At 55.3% G+C, this 20,517-nt stretch overlaps 2 protein-coding genes across 2 annotated transcripts in view; both read left to right on the top strand.

Moving 5' to 3' along the window:
• Positions 1-217: 217 nt before the first annotated feature.
• On the top strand, positions 218-15,381 carry plod3 (procollagen-lysine, 2-oxoglutarate 5-dioxygenase 3). Its single transcript, XM_030087006.1, is given in 19 exon segments — positions 218-381; positions 3,947-4,038; positions 4,294-4,430; positions 4,505-4,668; positions 5,888-6,000; positions 7,599-7,662; positions 7,753-7,850; positions 7,923-8,024; positions 8,121-8,252; positions 8,339-8,460; positions 8,617-8,721; positions 9,139-9,163; positions 9,165-9,265; positions 13,881-14,022; positions 14,098-14,211; positions 14,305-14,376; positions 14,448-14,552; positions 14,643-14,789; positions 14,919-15,381. Coding segments are annotated over 19 exon segments (2,229 nt in total). The 5' UTR covers positions 218-269; the 3' UTR covers positions 15,201-15,381.
• A 2,048-nt stretch (positions 15,382-17,429) lies between these two features.
• The window catches only part of znhit1 (zinc finger, HIT-type containing 1), a 5,527-nt gene continuing 2,439 nt past the window's right edge, over positions 17,430-20,517 (top strand). Inside the window, exons 1-4 of the mRNA XM_030087007.1 lie at positions 17,430-17,501; positions 18,321-18,418; positions 18,540-18,615; positions 18,782-18,861. Of these exons, the coding sequence (XP_029942867.1) occupies positions 17,477-17,501; positions 18,321-18,418; positions 18,540-18,615; positions 18,782-18,861 (279 nt within the window). The 5' untranslated portion in view covers positions 17,430-17,476. The remainder of the gene's footprint in view (positions 17,502-18,320; positions 18,419-18,539; positions 18,616-18,781; positions 18,862-20,517) is intronic.

The raw sequence follows: 20,517 nt of genomic DNA, 5'->3' as shown, positions 1-20,517 counted from the left end.
CAGCTTTATTTAGTTTTATTGAGTTTTATTGAAGTTCAGTTAAAAAGCTTTCCGGAAGCTGCGGACGTGGCGCGGTGACGTCACTAGTTGTTTTCCGCCCCGACGCCTCTGATTGGCTGAAGCGCTGCCGCTGCAGACAAACAATTTGTCAGTAGAACTGTCCATCAAGCCAGGCTCGCCTCTGATTGGCCGGAGGCCCAGCGTGGAGGCGGAGCCTCGTGAAAGCAGCGGAGTGGTCCGAGCGGTGGTCCCAGCGGCTGGTCTTCGCCATGGCTCCGAGTGCGCTGCTCCTCTTCTGGGCTCTCCCCGGCCTGCTCCCCGGCCTGCTCCCCGGCCTGCTCCCCGCCTCCGTGTCCGCCGAGCCCCGGAGCCTCTCCGCAGGTAAGCCGGGCCGGGCGAGCCGCGGTCCGGCCTGCAGGACCACCGGGACGCGCGGGAGCTAACGATGCTAGGTGCTAGCTGGAGGTTCTCCTCGGGTCACGGGGTTAACGGACTACTTCCGGGTTAGGGTTCAGCAGAGCAGCATCAGGTCTGTAATCTGATCCGTCTGGAACCGACTGGAACCGACTGAGCCTCGATAGGAATGAGAACTGACTTACTCTTCATCACCTCCTCTTCATCACTTCATCTCCTCTTCATCACTTCATCACCTCCTCTTCGTCACTTCATCACCTCCTCTTCGTCACTTCATCACCTCCTCTTCGTCACTTCATCACCTCCTCTTTGTCACTTCATCACCTCCTCTTCGTCACTTCATCACCTCCTCTTCGTCACTTCATCACCTCCTCTTCGTCACTTCATCACCTCCTCTTCGTCACTTCATCACCTCCTCTTCATCATTTCATCACCTCCTCTTCATCACTTCATCACCTCCTCTTCGTCACTTCATCACCTCCTCTTCATCATTTCATCACCTCTTCGTCACTTCATCACCTCCTCTTCGTCACTTCATCACCTCTTCATCACTTCATCACCTCCTCTTCGTCACTTCATCACCTCCTCTTCATCACTTCATCACCTCCTCTTCATCACTTCATCACCTCCTCTTCGTTACTTCATCACCTCCTCTTCATCACTTCATCACCTCCTCTTCATCACTTCATCACCTCCTCTTCATCACTTCATCACCTCCTCTTCGTTACTTCATCACCTCCTCTTCGTCACTTCATCACCTCCTCTTCATCATTTCATCACCTCTTCGTCATTTCATCACCTCCTCTTCGTCACTTCATCACCTCCTCTTCATCACTTCATCACCTCTTCATCACTTCATCACCTCCTCTTCGTCACTTCATCACCTCCTCTTCATCACTTCATCACCTCCTCTTCGTCACTTCATCACCTCCTCTTCATCACTTCATCACCTCTTCATCACTTCATCACCTCCTCTTCATCACTTCATCACCTCCTCTTCGTCACTTCATCACCTCCTCTTCATCACTTCATCACCTCCTCTTCATCACTTCATCACCTCCTCTTCATCACTTCATCACCTCCTCTTCGTCACTTCATCACCTCCTCTTCATCACTTCATCACCTCCTCTTCATCACATGGTGACGCTCCAGCAGTAAAACCAGCTCCCCCTCCTGACCTCTGACCTCCTCCATGGCGGCAGCAGAAAAGAGGGCGTGGTTACCGTGGTTACCATGGCTCCCCAGGCGGAGCTGGCGGAGGTTCTGCCGGTGCTGCCGGGTGTGAGCAGATTCATGGTTCGATGCCGGGCAGCGGCGTGGCGTTCTGCTCTCCTGTGCAGTGGAACGCTCTGCAGAAGCTCCGGAGAACCGGCGGGTCTACCTGGAACCTGGAGGAACCTCAGTGCTGCCACACATCCACCGCAGGGGGAGGGACAGGTGGAGCTCAGCAGGGTGGAGCTCAGCAGGGTGGAGCTCAGCAGGGTGGAGCAGAGCAGGGTGGAGTTCAGCAGGGTGGAGCAGAGCAGGGTGGAGCTCAGCAGGGTGGAGTTCAGCTGGGTGGAGCAGAGCAGGGTGGAGTTCAGCAGGGTGGAGTTCAGCTGGGTGGAGCAGAGCAGGGTGGAGTTCAGCAGGGTGGAGCAGAGCAGGGTGGAGCTCAGCAGGGTGGAGTTCAGCAGGGTGGAGCAGAGCAGGGTGGAGTTCAGCAGGGTGGAGCAGAGCAGGGTGGAGCAGAGCAGGGTGGAGCAGAGCAGGGTGGAGTTCAGCTGGGTGGAGCTCAGCAGGGTGGAGTTCAGCTGGGTGGAGCAGAGCAGGGTGGAGTTCAGCAGGGTGGAGTTCAGCTGGGTGGAGCAGAGCAGGGTGGAGCTCAGCAGGGTGGAGTTCAGCAGGGTGGAGCAGAGCAGGGTGGAGTTCAGCAGGGTGGAGTTCAGCAGGGTGGAGCAGAGCAGGGTGGAGTTCAGCAGGGTGGAGCAGAGCAGGGTGGAGCAGAGCAGGGTGGAGTTCAGCTGGGTGGAGCTCAGCTGGGTGGAGCTCAGCTGGGTGGAGTTCAGCAGGGTGGAGTTCGGCAGGGTGGAGCAGAGCAGGGTGGAGCAGAGCAGGGTGGAGTTCAGCAGGGTGGAGTTCAGCAGGGTGGAGCAGAGCAGGGTGGAGTTCAGCAGGGTGGAGTTCAGCAGGGTGGAGCAGAGCAGGGTGGAGTTCAGCAGGGTGGAGCAGAGCAGGGTGGAGCAGAGCAGGGTGGAGTTCAGCTGGGTGGAGCTCAGCTGGGTGGAGCTCAGCAGGGTGGAGTTCAGCAGGGTGGAGTTCGGCAGGGTGGAGCAGAGCAGGGTGGAGCAGAGCAGGGTGGAGCTCAGCAGGGTGGAGTTCAGCAGGGTGGAGCAGAGCAGGGTGGAGTTCAGCAGGGTGGAGTTCAGCAGGGTGGAGCAGAGCAGGGTGGAGTTCAGCATGGTGGAGCTCAGCTGGGTGGAGCTCAGCAGGGTGGAGCTCAGCAGCGTGGAGCTCAGCAGGGTGGAGCTCAGCAGGGTGGAGCTCAGCAGGGTGGAGTTCAGCAGGGTGGAGCAGAGCAGGGTGGAGCTCAGCAGCGTGGAGTTCAGCAGGGTGGAGTTCAGCAGGGTGGAGCAGAGCAGGGTGGAGCAGAGCAGGGTGGAGTTCAGCAGGGTGGAGCAGAGCAGGGTGGAGCAGAGCAGGGTGGAGCAGAGCAGGGTGGAGCAGAGCAGGGTGGAGCAGAGCAGGGTGGAGCTCAGCAGGGTGGAGTTCAGCAGGGTGGAGTTCAGCAGGGTGGAGCAGAGCAGGGTGGAGCTCAGCAGGGTGGAGTTCAGCTGGGTGGAGCTCAGCAGGGCGGAGCTCAGCAGGGTGGAGCTCAGCAGGGTGGAGCTCAGCTGGGTGGAGCAGAGCAGGGTGGAGCTCAGCAGGGTGGAGTTCAGCAGGGTGGAGCTCAGCAGGGTGGAGCTCAGCAGGGTGGAGCTCAGCAGGGTGGAGTTCAGCAGGGTGGAGCAGAGCAGGGTGGAGCTCAGCAGCGTGGAGTTCAGCATGGTGGAGCTCAGCTGGGTGGAGTTCAGCAGGGTGGAGTTCAGCAGGGTGGAGCTCAGCAGGGTGGAGTTCAGCTGGGTGGAGCAGAGCAGGGTGGAGTTCAGCAGGGTGGAGCAGAGCAGGGTGGAGCAGAGCAGGGTGGAGCAGAGCAGGGTGGAGTTCAGCTGGGTGGAGCTCAGCAGGGTGGAGTTCAGCTGGGTGGAGCAGAGCAGGGTGGAGTTCAGCAGGGTGGAGTTCAGCTGGGTGGAGCAGAGCAGGGTGGAGCTCAGCAGGGTGGAGTTCAGCAGGGTGGAGCTCAGCTGGGTGGAGCTCAGCAGGGTGGAGTTCAGCAGGGTGGAGTTCAGCAGCAGCTCAACTAAAACCGGCCAAACGTCAACCTCAGCAGGCAGCAGCCAATCAGAGCGGCCCGTCTCCACTCCTCCGTCCAATCAGCTCTGCTCTGTTCAGCTTCAGTCTGACTGCCTGTCTCTGATTGGACGGCTGATGGTGATGTCATCGTTGCTTGTAGAAAACCTGCTGGTCATCACCGCGGCAACGGAGGAAACGGACGGCTTCAAGCGCTTCATGAGGACAGCCGGAGAGTTCGGATACACCGTCAAGGTGACAGCCGGTGTGGGTCTGGGGGGTCTGGGGGGCCTGGAGGGTCTGGTGTGTCCAGGTCCTGGGTCCGGGGTCTGGGGGGTCTGATGGTTCTGGTGTGTCCAGGTCCAGGGTCTGGGGGGTCTGGGGGGTCTGGGGGTCTGATGGTTCTGGTGTGTCCAGGTCCTGGGTCCGGGGTCTGGGGGGTCTGATGGTTCTGGTGTGTCCAGGTCCTGGGTCCGGGGTCTGGGGGGCTGATGGTTCTGGTGTGTCCAGGTCCTGGGTCTGGGGGAGGACTGGAAGGGGGGAGACGTGGCCCGGACCGTGGGGGGAGGACAGAAGGTCCGCTGGCTGAAGAAAGAACTGCTGAAACACTCCGACAACCAGGAGCTGGTGGTCATGTTTGTGGACAGGTAACACTCTGACCCCTCCCTGACCTCTGACCTCCTGACCTCTGACCTCTCTGACCTCTGACCTCTGTCTGCAGCTATGATGTCATCCTGGCTGCCGGTCCAGAGGAGCTCCTGTCTAAGTTCTCGGTTCTGGGTCACAGAGTGGTTTTCTCAGCTGAAGGTTTCTGTTGGCCCGACCAGCGCCTGGCCTCCAAGTATCCCCCGGTGCATTCTGGGAAACGCTACCTCAACTCAGGAGGTGAGACACCCACGCACTCTCTCACTCTGCCTCTGACACTGACTCTCTCTAAGTCACTCTGACTCACCCTGTCTCACCCTGTCTCACTCTGACTCACCTTGTCTCACCCTGACTCACTATGACTCACCATGTCTCACCCTGACTCACTCTGACTCACCCTGACTCACTATGACTCACCATGACTCACCCTGTCTCACCATGTCTCACCCTGACTCACTCTGACTCACCCTGACTCACTATGACTCACCCTGTCTCACTCTGACTCACCTTGTCTCACCCTGACTCACTATGACTCACCATGTCTCACCCTGACTCACCCTGTCTCACCATGTCTCACCCTGACTCACTGTGACTCACCCTGACTCACCCTGACTCACCATGTCTCACCCTGACTCACCCTGACTCACCATGTCTCACCCTGACTCACCATGTCTCACCCTGACTCACTATGACTCACCATGTCTCACCCTGACTCACCCTGACTCACCCTGACTCACCGTGACTCACCCTGACTCACTGTGACTCACCCTGACTCACTGTGACTCACCATGTCTCACCCTGACTCACCATGTCTCACTGTGACTCACCCTGACTCACTGTGACTCACCCTGTCTCTCTCCGACTCACCCTGTCTCACTGTGACACTCACTGTGTCTCACCCTGACTCACTCTGACTCACCCTGACTCACTGTGACTCACCATGTCTCACTCTGACTCACCTTGTCTCACCCTGACTCACTATGACTCACCATGTCTCACCCTGACTCACCCTGTCTCACCATGTCTCACCCTGACTCACTGTGACTCACCATGTCTCACCCTGACTCACCCTGACTCACCATGTCTCACCCTGACTCACCCTGACTCACCATGTCTCACCCTGACTCACCATGTCTCACCCTGACTCACTATGACTCACCATGTCTCACCCTGACTCACCCTGACTCACCCTGACTCACCGTGACTCACCCTGACTCACCGTGACTCACCCTGACTCACCGTGACTCACCCTGACTCACCGTGACTCACCCTGACTCACTGTGACTCACCATGTCTCACCCTGACTCACCATGTCTCACTGTGACTCACCCTGACTCACTGTGACTCACCCTGTCTCTCTCCGACTCACCCTGTCTCACTGTGACTCACTGTGACTCGCCCTGTCTCACCCGGACTCACCCTGCCTCACCCCAGCCCCTCACTGAGTGTGTGTCCTCAGGCTTCATGGGCTTCGCCTCGGAGCTCAGCGCTCTGGTCCAGCAGTGGAAGTACAAAGACGATGATGATGATCAGCTGTTCTACACCCAGGTCTACCTGGACAAGAGCCAGAGGGTGACACACACACACACACACACACACACACACACACACACACACACACACACACACACACACACACCTGGGAGACATCTGTTTACAGGTGTAAACACGTCTATAAACGTGTAAACACAGCTGTAAACAGGTGTAAACACAGCTGTAAACAAAGCTGTAAACAGGAGTAAACACAGCTGTAAACAGGTGTAAACACAGCTGCAAACAGGTGTAAACACAGCTGCAAACAGGTGTAAACACAGCTGTAAACAGGAGTAAACACAGCTGTAAACAAAGCTGTAAACAGGAGTAAACGCAGCTGCAAACAGGTGTAAACACAGCTGCAAACAGGTGTAAGCACAGCTGTAAACAGGAGTAAACAGCTGTAAACAAAGCTGTAAACAGGAGTAAACACAGCTGTAAACAGGTGTAAACACAGCTGTAAACAGAAGTAAACACAGCTGTAAACAGGAGTAAACACAGCTGTAAGCAGGTGTAAACACAGCTGTAAGCAGGTGTAAACACAGCTGTAAACAGGTGTAAACACAGCTGTAAACAGAAGTAAACACAGCTGTAAACAAAGCTGTAAACAGGAGTAAACACAGCTGTAAACAGGTGTAAACACAGCTGTAAACAGGTGTAAACACAGCTGCAAACAGGTGTAAACACAGCTGTAAACAGGAGTAAACACAGCTGTAAACAAAGCTGTAAACAGGAGTAAACACAGCTGTAAACAGGTGTAAACACAGCTGTAAACAGGTGTAAACACAGCTGCAAACAGGTGTAAACACAGCTTTAAACAGGAGTAAACACAGCTGTAAACAAAGCTGTAAACAGGAGTAAACGCAGCCGTAAACAGGTGTAAACACAGCTGCAAACAGGTGTAAACACAGCTGCAAACAGGTGTAAACACAGCTGTAAACAGGAGTAAACACAGCTGTAAACAAAGCTGTAAACAGGAGTAAACACAGCTGTAAACAGGTGTAAACACAGCTGTAAACAGGAGTAAACACAGCTGTAAACAGGTGTAAACACAGCTGTAAACAGGAGAAAACACAGCTATAAGCAGGTGTAAACACAGCTGTAAACAGGTGTAAACACAGCTGTAAACAGGTGTAAACACAGCTGTAAACAGGAGTAAACACAGCTATAAGCAGGTGTAAACACAGCTATAAGCAGGTGTAAACACAGCTGTAAACAGGTGTAAACACAGCTGTAAACAGGTGTAAACACAGCTGTAAACAGGTGTAAACACAGCTGTAAACAGGTGTAAACACAGCTGTAAACAGGAGTAAACACAGCTATAAGCAGGTGTAAACACAGCTATAAGCAGGTGTAAACACAGCTGTAAACAGGTGTAAACACAGCTGTTAACAGGTGTAAACACAGCTGTAAACAGGTGTAAACACAGCTGTAAACAGGTGTAAACACAGCTGTAAACAGGTGTAAACACAGCTGTAAACAGGTGTAAACACAGCTGTAAACAGGTGTAAACACAGCTGTTAACAGGTGTAAACACAGCTGTAAACAGGTGTAAACACAGCTGTAAACAGGTGTAAACACAGCTGTAAACAGGTGTAAACACAGCTGTAAACAGGTGTGTGTCTCTGTGTCCTCAGAAAAAGTTCAACATGACCCTGGATCATCGCTCCACGATCTTCCAGAACCTGAATGGAGCCGTAGGTGAGCCTGTCGTTCAGTCAGCTGCTTGGCTCTGATTGGCTGAGGGGACGGAGCCTAGATAACCAGCTGCTTCTCCAACCTGTCTGTCAGACGAGGTCGTCTTGAAGTTCGAGAGGTCAAAGGTTAGAGCCAGGAACGTGGCCTACGACACGCTGCCGGTCGTCATACACGGCAACGGCCCTACCAAGGTAAGTGACCAATCACAGCGCTGAGGGCAGAGTGAGGCTGGTTGTCATGGCGACCCCCCCCCCCCCCCCCAGCTCCAGCTGAACTACCTGGGGAACTACGTCCCCACGGCCTGGACCTACGAGGGAGGCTGCTCCATCTGTGACCACGACCTGCTGCTGCTCACCAACACTCCTGTGAGAACACACACACACACACACACACACACACACACCGGACCCCTCACCGTCAGGACCTCTGCCTCAGGTGTGTGTGTGTGTGTGTGTGTCCAGGAGCAGCAGCTGCCGCTGGTCTACGTTGCGGTCTTCATTGAACGAGCGACTCCCTTCATGGAGGAGTTTCTGCAGCGACTGACGACCCTGAACTACCCGACAGCGAGACTCCGCCTCTTCATACACAACAATGTAGGACACACACACACGAACACACACACACACACACACACACACACACACACACACACACACACACGCGCCCTCTCTCTCTGCAGGTAGTGTACCACGAGCGGGACGTCCAGCGGTTCTGGCAGCGTCACGGTTCTCTGTTTCCCGACGCCGTGCTGGTGGGACCGGAGGAGAACCTGCAGGAGGACCAGGCCAGGACCATGGCCGTGTGAGTGCTGGACCGGGACCCGGACCGGGACCGGGGCCTGACTGTCACGCTGCAACCTGTGTGATGGTGTGTGTGTGTGTGTGTGTGTGTGTGTGTGTGTGTGTGTGTGTGTGTGTGTGTGTGTGTGTGTGTGTGTGTGTGTGTGTGTGTGTGCAGGGAGGCCTGCCAGAAGGACCCACAGTGTGACTACTACTTCAGCCTGGACTCTGAAGTCGCTCTGACCAACCCGGACACCCTGAGGATCCTCATTGAGGAGAACAAGTACGTGGGTACCCCCGGTATCAGACTGACCCCCCCCCAGTGGTATCAGACTCACCCCCCCCCCCAGTGGTATCAGACTGACTCTATCCCCCCCCCCCCCCCCCCAGTGGTATCAGACTGACTCTACCCCCCCCCAGTGGTATCAGACTGACTCTACCCCCCCAGTGGTATCAGACTGACTCTACACCCCCCCCCCCCCCCCAGTGGTATCAGACTGACTCTACTCCCCCCCCCCCCCCCCCCCCAGTGGTATCAGACTGACTCTATCCCCCCCCCCAGTGGTTATCAGACTGACTCTACCCCCCCCCCCCCCCCCAGTGGTATCAGACTGACTCTATTCCCCCCCCCCCCAGTGGTATCAGACTGACTCTATTCCCCCCCCCCCCAGTGGTATCAGACTGACTCTTTGCCCCCCAGGTCTGTGATCGCCCCCATGCTGTCCCAAACACGGGAAGCTGTGGAGTAACTTCTGGGGAGCTCTGAGTCCTGAAGGCTTCTACTCCAGATCAGAGGACTACATCGAGATCGTGCAGGGCAAGAGAGTGTGAGGACACACACTCACACACACACCATTATCTGGTTGTATGGTTGTTTGAAAATGTTGTCCGCTTGTGTTGACGGTGTTGTCGGGTTGTGTTGACAGTGTTGTCTGGTTGTGTTGATGGTGTTGTCTGGTTGTGTTGACGGTGATGTCTGGTTGTGTTGACAGTGTTGTCTGGTTGTGTTGATGGTGTTGTCAGGTTGTGTTGACGGTGTTGTCAGGTTGTGTTGACGGTGTTGTCAGGTTGTGTTGACGGTGTTGTCTGGTTGTGTTGACGGTGTTGTCTGGTTGTGTTGACGGTGTTGTCGGGTTGTGTTGACAGTGTTGTCGGGTTGTGTTGACGGTGTTGTCTGGTTGTGTTGACGGTGTTGTCTGGTTGTGTTGACGGTGTTGTCGGTGTTGTCTGGTTGTGTTGACGGTGTTGTCTGGTTGTGTTGACGGTGTTGTCAGGTTGTGTTGACGGTGTTGTCAGGTTGTGTTGACGGTGTTGTCAGGTTGTGTTGACGGTGTTGTCTGGTTGTGTTGACGGTGTTGTCTGGTTGTGTTGACGGTGTTGTCGGGTTGTGTTGACAGTGTTGTCGGGTTGTGTTGACGGTGTTGTCTGGTTGTGTTGACGGTGTTGTCTGGTTGTGTTGACGGTGTTGTCGGTGTTGTCTGGTTGTGTTGACGGTGTTGTCTGGTTGTGTTGACGGTGTTGTCTGGTTGTGTTGACGGTGTTGTCGGGTTGTGTTGACGGTGTTGTCAGGTTGTGTTGACGGTGTTGTCGGGTTGTGTTGACGGTGTTGTCTGGTTGTGTTGACGGTGTTGTCTGGTTGTGTTGACAGTGTTGTCTGGTTGTGTTGACGGTGTTGTCTGGTTGTGTTGACGGTGTTGTCTGGTTGTGTTGACGGTGTTGTCAGGTTGTGTTGTCGGTGTTGTCTGGTTGTGTTGACGGTGTTGTCGGGTTGTGTTGACGGTGTTGTCGGGTTGTGTTGACGGTGTTGTCTGGTTGTGTTGACGGTGTTGTCTGGTTGTGTTGACGGTGTTGTCGGGTTGTGTTGACGGTGTTGTCGTGTCGTGTTGACGGTGTTGTCTGGTTGTGTTGACGGTGTTGTCTGGTTGTGTTGACGGTGTTGTCGGGTTGTGTTGACGGTGTTGTCGGGTTGTGTTGATGGTGTTGTCGAGTCGTGTTGACGGTGTTGTCTGGTTGTGTTGACGGTGTTGTCGGGTTGTGTTGACGGTGTTGTCTGGTTGTGTTGACGGTGTTGTCTGGTTGTGTTGACGGTGTTGTCTGGTTGTGTTGACGGTGTTGTCGGGTTGTGTTGACGGTGTTGTCGGGTTGTGTTGACGGTGTTGTCTGGTTGTGTTGACAGTGTTGTCTGGTTGTGTTGACAGTGTTGTCTGGTTGTGTTGACGGTGTTGTCAGGTTGTGTTGACGGTGTTGTCAGGTTGTGTTGACGGTGTTGTCTGGTTGTGTTGACGGTGTTGTCTGGTTGTGTTGACAGTGTTGTCAGGTTGTGTTGTCGGTGTTGTCTGGTTGTGTTGACGGTGTTGTCGGGTTGTGTTGACGGTGTTGTCGGGTTGTGTTGACGGTGTTGTCTGGTTGTGTTGACGGTGTTGTCTGGTTGTGTTGACGGTGTTGTCGGGTTGTGTTGACGGTGTTGTCGTGTCGTGTTGACGGTGTTGTCGTGTCGTGTTGACGGTGTTGTCTGGTTGTGTTGACGGTGTTGTCGGGTTGTGTTGACGGTGTTGTCGGGTTGTGTTGATGGTGTTGTCGAGTCGTGTTGACGGTGTTGTCTGGTTGTGTTGACGGTGTTGTCTGGTTGTGTTGACGGTGTTGTCGGGTTGTGTTGACGGTGTTGTCGGGTCGTGTTGACGGTGTTGTCGGGTTGTGTTGACGGTGTTGTCTGGTTGTGTTGACGGTGTTGTCGGGTTGTGTTGACGGTGTTGTCGGGTTGTGTTGACGGTGTTGTCTGGTTGTGTTGACGGTGTTGTCAGGTTGTGTTGTCGGTGTTGTCTGGTTGTGTTGACGGTGTTGTCGGGTTGTGTTGACGGTGTTGTCGGGTTGTGTTGACGGTGTTGTCTGGTTGTGTTGACGGTGTTGTCTGGTTGTGTTGACGGTGTTGTCGGGTTGTGTTGACGGTGTTGTCGTGTCGTGTTGACGGTGTTGTCGTGTCGTGTTGACGGTGTTGTCTGGTTGTGTTGACGGTGTTGTCGGGTTGTGTTGACGGTGTTGTCGGGTTGTGTTGATGGTGTTGTCGAGTCGTGTTGACGGTGTTGTCTGGTTGTGTTGACGGTGTTGTCTGGTTGTGTTGACGGTGTTGTCTGGTTGTGTTGACGGTGTTGTCTGGTTGTGTTGACGGTGTTGTCGGGTTGTGTTGACGGTGTTGTCGGGTTGTGTTGACGGTGTTGTCTGGTTGTGTTGACGGTGATGTCCGGCTTTCTTGATGGTAGGGCCGGGCGATGTGGCAAAAAAAAATGATCACGATTTTTTTTTTTTCATATCATTCGATCTCGATTATAATCACGATATGTTATCTTGTTTCTAAACCAGTTTTAAAGCATCTGCACTAAAAACTAGAACTATAGAATAGTTTAACATTTTATTAACAAACCAAGTAAACAGAAATGCAAATTGAATAATATAAACATAGAAAAATATAAGAACAATCTGGCTGAACAGTGCAGTAAATGGAAAAAAAAAATCTAACGCCAAGATAATAAAATCTTGCGATGCAGCGTTTTTTCAGTAAAAGAGAAGAACTGAACCATCGTTACTTAAAGTGTGACAGTTTCCAGCCCTGAGGACTTTTGTTGATATAAAAGATTAAAAACCCTGTGGGGATAATGAAGGTGCTTCAAAATGGAAACATTATTTTCAAGTTCTGATGCTAAACATGCTGCTGCCATCATTAATGCTTCCATCAAATGTACAACATTTCAATAATCTAGATTGGACAGATTAGACTTAAAATGTAACAGTACAAAACTACAATAATATATATATAAAAAAAAAGACCAAATTAATCGTTTCTCTCCTCTCAGAATGTTGCTGGTACGGTGCAGTGGCCTGGAAAGACGACGCTGGCTGCGTTTACGTGCAGTCAGTGTTCCTGTTAAGATCAATATTCTGGTTTCTGAAACATAATAACCCCAGGAGATCCTCAGTCAGACCGCGGCCACAGACCACGCCATGACTGCATTTACACTCCATGCCACTAGGGGTGCTGTTTGCATGTTCAACCTTATTTTACACAGACACCACAGAAGAAGAGGGGCGCCGCAGGCTCTCTGCATGTTGTTAGAAAAAAAAAAAGTAAGCGACAAGACGTGGTGCGATGCACTTTTTTTCAGTAAAAGAGAAGAACTTGAACGATCGTTTCCGCACATTTTATTTACTTAGTACCAGTTAAACTGGATCACGAGCAGCTCCTGTACTCTAAACACCAGGATTCCTTGCAGATAGAACATGGCAGAGCCGTATTTCATGTCCCTTTCGACCGGGATATTCCTCTCTCTCTCTCTCTCTCTCTCTCTCTCTCTCTCTCTCTCTCTCTCTCTCTCTCTCTCTCTCTCTCTCTCTCTCTCACACGGCATTCCTTGCAGGACGTGTTGCTGTTCCACATCTTCTATAGATCTGCTGCCATCGTGCAGAGCGAGGCTCGGTGCTCCCGCTGCTCCAGCAGCACCTTGTTCAACCAGCAGTCTGCACGGCGCCCTCCGATGGGAATTCGCGTCATGTGACTGTCCTATGGCGCACGTTGCTATGCGCAAATTGTGTTTTGTAATATCACGAGATTATCGCAAATGCAATATATTGTTCAGCCCCAGTTGACGGTGTTGTGTTGACGGTGTTGTTGACAGTGTTGTTGGGTTGTGTGTTGTCATGTCGTGTTGTCGTGTCGTGTTGTCATGTTGTGTTGACAGTGTTGGGTTGTGTTGTCGTGTCATGTTGACGGTGGACGGTGTTGTCCGGTTGTGTTGTCTGGTTGTGTTGATGGTGTTGTCGTGTCGTGTTGACGGTGTTGTCTGGTTGTGTTGACGGTGTTGTCGGTTGTGTTGACGGTGTTGTGTTGACGGTGTTGTCAGGTTGTGTTGACGGTGTTGTCTGGTTGTGTTGATGGTGTTGTTGGTTGTGTGTGTGGTGTTGTGTTGATGCTATTGTCCGGTCGTGTTGACGGTGTTGGTTGTGTTGACGGTGTTGTTGGTTGTGTTGATGGTGTTGTGTTGACGGTGTTGTCGGTTATGTTGACGGTGTCGTGTTGACGGTGTTTTCTGGTTGTGTTGACAGTGTTGTCGGTTGTGTTGACGGTGTTGTGTTGACGGTGTCGTCGGTTGTGTTGACGGTGTCGTCGGTTGCGTTGACGGTGTCGTCGGTTGCGTTGACGGTGTCGTCGGTTGCGTTGACGGTGTCGTCGGTTGCGTTGACGGTGTCGTCGGTTGCGTTGACGGTGTTGTCGGTTGCGTTGACGGTGTTGTCGGTTGTGTTGACGGTGTTGTCGGTTGCGTTGACGGTGTTGTCGGTTGTGTTGACGGTGTCGTCGGTTGTGTTGACGGTGTTGTCGGTTGTGTTGACGGTGTTGTCGGTTGTGTTGATGGTGTTGTCGGTTGTGTTGACGGTGTTGTCGGTTGTGTGCAGAGGTGTGTGGAACGTTCCGTACATCACTCAGGCCTACCTGATCCGAGGGAGCGTCCTGCGGTCCAAACTGTCCCGGGTCAGCCTGTACCAGGATGAGGACCTGGACCCGGACATGGTGTTCTGCAGGAGCATCCGAGACCAGGTGAGTCCGGCCGGCCGGTCCCCGGACGGACCCGGTCCCCCGAGTCCTCGGGTGTGACGCGGACTGTGTCTCCAGGGGATCTTCATGTTCGTGTCGAACCGGGACGAGTTCGGCCGCCTGGTGGCGGCGGCGAGCTTCAACACGTCGCGGCTCCATCCCGACATGTGGCAGATCTTCGACAACCCCGTGGTGAGGAGGAGGACCCGGAGGCCTGGGTGTAGGACCGGCCGGGTCCAGGACCTGACCCATTCCAGGACCGGCTGACTCTGTCTGTGTCTTCAGGACTGGAAGGAGAAGTACGTCCATGAGAACTACTCCAAGATCTTCGAGGACCAGAAGAACTTTGTGGAGCAGGTAAGACCTGAAGGCCAGACAGGGACCCGGTCTGGAGCCCAGCAGGGTCTGACCCGGGTCTCTGTCTCCAGCCTTGTCCAGATGTCTACTGGTTTCCAGCCTTCTCTGAGAAGATGTGCGACCACCTGGTGGAGACCATGGAGGACTTCGGCCAGTGGTCCGGGGGAAAACACAACGTGAGTCCCGGGTCTGCCGGACCCAGGAGAGCAGGGACGGGGTCTCAGGACGGGGTCTCAGGCGGTACTGCGTGTCCCCTCTTGGTCCAGGACGAGCGTCTGGCCGGCGGCTACGAGAACGTCCCCACCGTGGACATCCACATGAACCAGATCGGCTTCGAGAAGGAGTGGCTCAAGTTCCTGAAGGACTACATCGTCCCGGTCACCGAGAGGCTCTACCCCGGGTACTACCCCAAGGTCTGGACCCGACCCGGCCCCAGACCCTGACCCAGCCCCAGACCAGTCCCTGACCGGACCGCAGACCCTGACCTGATGCCAGACCCTGACCGGACCCTGGTCTCTGACCGGACCCTGTGCCCCCTGCAGGCCCAGGCCATCATGAACTTCGTGGTCCGGTACCGGCCCGACGAGCAGCCGGCGCTGCGGCCGCACCACGACTCGTCCACCTTCACCGTCAACATCGCGCTCAACAGCAAGACGCTGGACTACGAGGGGGGGGGCTGCCGCTTCCTGCGCTACGACTGCCAGGTGGAGGCGCCGCGCAAGGGCTGGTCCTTCATGCACCCGGGCCGCCTGACCCACTACCACGAGGGCCTGGCCACCACCCGGGGGACCCGCTACATCATGGTGTCCTTCGTGGACCCCTGAGCTCCGGGGGGGCGGAGACTGAGCGTGTGTGTGTGTGTGTGTGTGTGTGTGTGTGTGTGTGTGTGTGTGTGTGTGTGTGTGTGTGTGTGTGTGTGTGTGTGTGTGTGTGTGTGTGTCAGAGTCTCTTCCAGCAGAACCTTTTCTACTGTTTCTACTTTCGGGGTTTTTAGTTTTTCTTCCAGTTTTAAGTTATTTGTTCTCAACTGAATAAAGTTTTTCATGAAATCTTGAACTGGTTTGATCTGGATCGGCAGAGACCAGTGTGGTCCACAAGGGGGTCCTGGGGGGTCCTGGTGGGTCCTGGGGGTCTACAGGTTCTGTGCTGGTTGTTTTCACAGCTTCATTCAGTTTGAGAGACGTGAAGGAAACCTCCCGGTCCAGGTCCAGCTGGGGACGGACTCTCAGGTCCAGGTCCAGCTGGAGACGGACTCTCAGGTCCAGGTCCAGCTGGAGACGGACTCTCAGGTCCAGGTCCAGCTGGAGACGGACTCTCAGGTCCAGCTGGAGACGGACTCTCAGGTCCAGGTCCAGCTGGAGAGGGACTCTCAGGTCCAGGCTGGAGACGGACTCTCAGGTCCAGGTCCAGCTGGAGAGGGACTCTCAGGTCCAGCTGGAGACAGACTCTCAGGTCCAGGTTGGAGAGGGACTCTCAGGTCCAGGTTGGAGAGGGACTCTCAGGTCCAGGTCCAGCTGGAGACGGACTCTCAGGTCCAGGCTGGAGAGGGACTCTCGGGTTCTAAAGGGGCTCAGAGACGTGTCTTGAGGACAGTTTTTGATGGACTTGTCAGAGATGTGGGTCCTGCCGGGCCATCGGGAGGTTCGGGAGGTTTCCTGAAGGGCCGGTCTGTTCCGGGCCGGCGGCCAGAACTCCTTCTGTTGCTGCTGCTGTCTGGCTGAACGCGGCTGCACCGGCCCGCGGTCCCGGTCTGCTCCCGGTCTGCTCCCGGTCTGCTCCCGGTCTGCGAATCGAAGCCCCTCCCGCTCTTTGAATTATCGGATGAAACGCATCTCCAAACGAAGCTCCCGGGCTGAATGTCAACCCCGCCCCGCCCGGCCCCGCCCCGCCCGGCCCCGCCCCGCCCCGCCCCGCCCGGCCCGGCCCCGCCCCGCCCCGCCCCGTCCCGCCCGGCCCCGCCCCGCCCCGCCCCGTCCCGCCCGGCCCGGCCCCGCCCCGCCCCGCCCCGCCCTGCCCCGCCCCGCCCCGCCCTGCCCCGCCCCGCCCCGCCCCGCCCCGCCCCGCCCCGCCCGGCCCCGCCCCGGGTTCCTGGGATGTAGAAAGTCCCGGTTCTGGATCTGGATCCTCACCAGAACATTTGGTTCAGAGACTTCAGGACCTGTTGTCTCCTGAAAGCAGAGTGTTGGGATCATCCAGAACCAGGTCCAGAACCAGAACCAGAACCATGGCCCTGAAAGACTGACAGGACACACACACACACACACACACACACACACAGAAATAGAACAACTCGAACTGATCACTGTTCAGGCTGATTGGGGTTTTATGGAGAGGACTGCTTCAATTGGTCTATTGCTTCTATTTCTCTGTGTGTGTGTGTGTGTGTGTGTGTGTGTGTGTGTGTGTGTGTGTGTGTGTGTGTGTCTGTGTTCGAAACAGCATACTGCCTACTACATCCTTCCATACCCATACTGTCCATCCTGCATCCTGCATACTCAGTCCATCAGACAGTCTGCAAAGCGTTTACACTCCAGCATGCTACATAATAACCCACAATGCATTGCACTCCTCCCCTGGCCGAAATCGACCTGCTAAAGCTGATTTCACTTCAGCTCTAAACTCTTCAAATGTAGAACTTCATCCAGATTTTTTTTAATTAGGCGACAAAGTGGTTCAGAGCCGAGTGTGTCGTTTTGTCCGTTTAGGATTCTGTTCGGATGAATTCGGAGAAATGTGAGCGGCTCCATCAGGAGGCAGAGAAGCGGAGCACCGAACCCCGACCCGCCACGCCGGCGGAGTCGGTTCCGGAGGTCCGGCGGCGGTGTAGACTCAACATTTCTGGGTAGTGTGCATCCGGGAACTTCTCGCCTGCTCAAAATCGCACTGCCAGTGTGAACGCACTGCATACTCAGTAAGTAGGTATGGTAGTAGGCAGTATGCGGTCTCCTCGCGGAGCTGTGGAGCGAGGTTCCCTCTGCAACATGGCCGCCGCGCGGGCCCGTCGGTGACGCAGTCAGTGTTTCCGGTCCAATCCGGAAGTAGATCCACAGAAACGCGGTCGGGATGTTTGGTTCCTCGGCGGCTTCCGTCCGGAGCCAAGATGGTGCTCGAGAAGAAAAGCTCCGGTGAGTCCCTGCTGTGTGTGTGAGCGCGCGCGCTTGTTGTGCGCGTCTGTGGACTTCTGGTGTGTGCGTGTATCTGCGGGTATAAATCTGGTTTCTCACACGTGTGTGTGTGTGTGTGTGTGTGTGTGTGTGTGTGTGTGTGTGTGTGTGTGTGTGTGTGTGTGTGTGTGTGTGTGTGTGTGTGTGTGCGCGCGCGCGCGCGCCTCTTTTGTGTGTGTGTCTCTCTGGTGTGTGTGTCTCTGGTGTGTGTGTCTCTGTGTGTCTCTCTGGTGTGTCTCTGTGTGTGTCTCTGTGTGTGTCTCTCTGGTGTGTCTCTGGTGTCTCTCTGTGTGTGTCTCTGTGTGTGTGTCTGGTGTGTGTGTGTGTGTGTGTCTCTGGTGTGTGTCTCTGTGTGTGTGTCTGGTGTGTGTCTCTGGTGTGTCTCTGGTGTGTGTCTCTGGTGTGTCTCTGGTGTATGTCTCTGTGTGTGTCTCTGGTGTGTGTCTCTGGTGTGTGTCTCTGGTGTGTGTGTCTGGTGTGTGTCTCTGGTGTGTGTCTCTGGTGTGTGTCTGGTGTGTGTGTCTGGTGTGTGTCTCTGGTGTGTGTGTCTGGTGTGTGTGTCTGGTGTGTGTCTCTGTGTGTGTGTCTGGTGTGTGTGTCTGGTGTGTGTCTCTGTGTGTGTCTCTGGTGTGTGTGTCTGGTGTGTGTCTCTGGTGTGTGTGTGTCTGGTGTGTGTCTCTGGTGTGTGTCTCTGGTGTGTGTCTCTGGTGTGTGTGTCTGGTGTGTGTCTGGTGTGTGTCTCTGTGTGTGTGTCTGGTGTGTGTGTGTGTGTGTGTCCAGCCCGGGTGGAGGCGGGGCAGCGGAGGGTTCTGGACGAAGCGACCCGTCAGAGGAGACTCAGCAGACAGCTGGAGGCTCTGGAGAAGGACAACTTCCAGGTGAGGGACAGCTGGACTCTGTCCTGAGGACAGGACGGAGTGTGTCCTGAGGACAGGATAGAGTGTCCAGCCGGTCCCGGTCTCTGTCCCCCCGTCCTGACCCCATGTCCCTGCTGTCCAGGACGACCCCCTGTCCTCGCTGCCCCCTGCTGGTCCCACTGCTCGTCTGCCGGCCTTCAGCGAGACGGAAGAACCAGGTGAGACGTCTTCCAGTCTGTCCCCCGTCCCCGTCTGTCCCCGTCTGTCTCCTGTCCCCATCTGTCCCCGTCTGTCCCCCGTCTGTCCCCCGTTCATCTTCTTACTCAGAAGAGCAAACAAGTGTCAGTATAACACCCTGTGTGTGTGTGTGTGTGTGTGTGTCAGAGAAGAAGAAAAGGAAAACGAGAGGCGACCACTTCAAACAGCGCTTCAGGAAGAACTTCACCACCCTGCTGGAGGAGGAGGTACACACACACACACACACACACACACACACACACACACACACACAGGAGTAACTGCACCGTCCCGTTCTGCTCGTCTCTATCTCTCTCTCTCTCTCTCTCTCTCTCTCTCACTGCCATTTTGTGTACTGTGTGTGTGTCTGTTTGTGGACTCTGTCCACATACACGTCGGCGCTACACCGTTACCCCACTACACCGCTACACCGTTACCCACTACACCGTTACACCACTACACCGTTACCCCGCTACACCGCTACACAGCTACACCGTTACCCCGCTACACCGTTACCCGCTACACCGTTACAGCACTACACCGTTACCCCACTACACCGTTACCCCGCTACACCATTACCCCACTACACCGCTACCCCACTACACCCTTACCCCACTACACCGCTACCTCACTACACCATTACCCCAATACACCGTTACCCCGCTACACCGCTACCTCACTACACCATTACCCCACTACACCATTACCCCACTACACCGTTACCCTGCTACACCGTTACCCCGATACACCGTTACCCCACTACACCGCTACACAGCTACACCGTTACCCACTACACCGTTACACCACTACACCGTTACCCCGCTACACCGTTACATCGTTACCCCGCTACACAGCTACACCGTTACCCCGCTACACCGTTACCCCGCTACACCGTTACCCCGCTACACCCTCGGCTACTGACACAGACTGGTAGTTTGCCAGGACTTTCATGACCGACACAACATCCCTGACGGACCGGCGAGAACCCGGGACCCGGTGGACGGCTGTTGGGTCTGGGAGGAGACGCCGGCGCTGCAGGTCTGCTGCAGGTCTACTGCAGGTCTACTGCAGGTCTGCTGCAGGTCTGCTGCAGGTCTGCTGCAGGTCTACTGCAGGTCTGCTGCAGGTCTACTGCAGGTCTACTGCAGGTCTACTGCAGGTCTGCTGCAGGTCTGCTGCAGGTCTACTGCAGGTCTGCTGCAGGTCTACTGCAGGTCTGCTGCAGGTCTGCTGCAGGTCTGCTGCAGGTCTACTGCAGGTCTACTGCAGGTCTGCTGCAGGTCTGCTGCAGGTCTACTGCAGGTCTGCTGCAGGGTCTACTGCAGGTCTGCTGCAGGTCTGCTGCAGGTCTACTGCAGGTCTGCTGCAGGTCTGCTGCAGGTCTACTGCAGGTCTGCTGCAGGTCTACTGCAGGTCTGCTGCAGGTCTACTGCAGGTCTGCTGCAGGTCTGCTGCAGGTCTACTGCAGGTCTGCTGCAGGTCTGCTGCAGGTCTACTGCAGGTCTGCTGCAGGTCTGCCTCAGGTCTGCTGCAGGTCTACTGCAGGTCTGCTGCAGGTCTACTGCAGGTCTGCTGCAGGTCTACTGCAGGTCTGCTGCAGGTCTGCTGCAGGTCTGCTGCAGGTCTGCTGCAGGTCTACTGCAGGTCTACTGCAGGTCTGCTGCAGGTCTGCTGCAGGTCTGCTGCAGGTCTACTGCAGGTCTACTGCAGGTCTACTGCAGGTCTGCTGCAGGTCTACTGCAGGTCTGCTGCAGGTCTGCTGCAGGTCTACTGCAGGTCTACTGCAGGTCTGCTGCAGGTCTGCTGCAGGTCTGCTGCAGGTCTACTGCAGGTCTACTGCAGGTCTACTGCAGGTCTGCTGCAGGTCTACTGCAGGTCTACTG

This window comes from Salarias fasciatus, unplaced genomic scaffold, assembly GCF_902148845.1.
Source record: "Salarias fasciatus unplaced genomic scaffold, fSalaFa1.1, whole genome shotgun sequence".
NCBI lineage: Eukaryota > Metazoa > Chordata > Actinopteri > Blenniiformes > Blenniidae > Salarias > Salarias fasciatus.
This window is presented reverse-complemented; position numbering and strand designations above follow the sequence as displayed.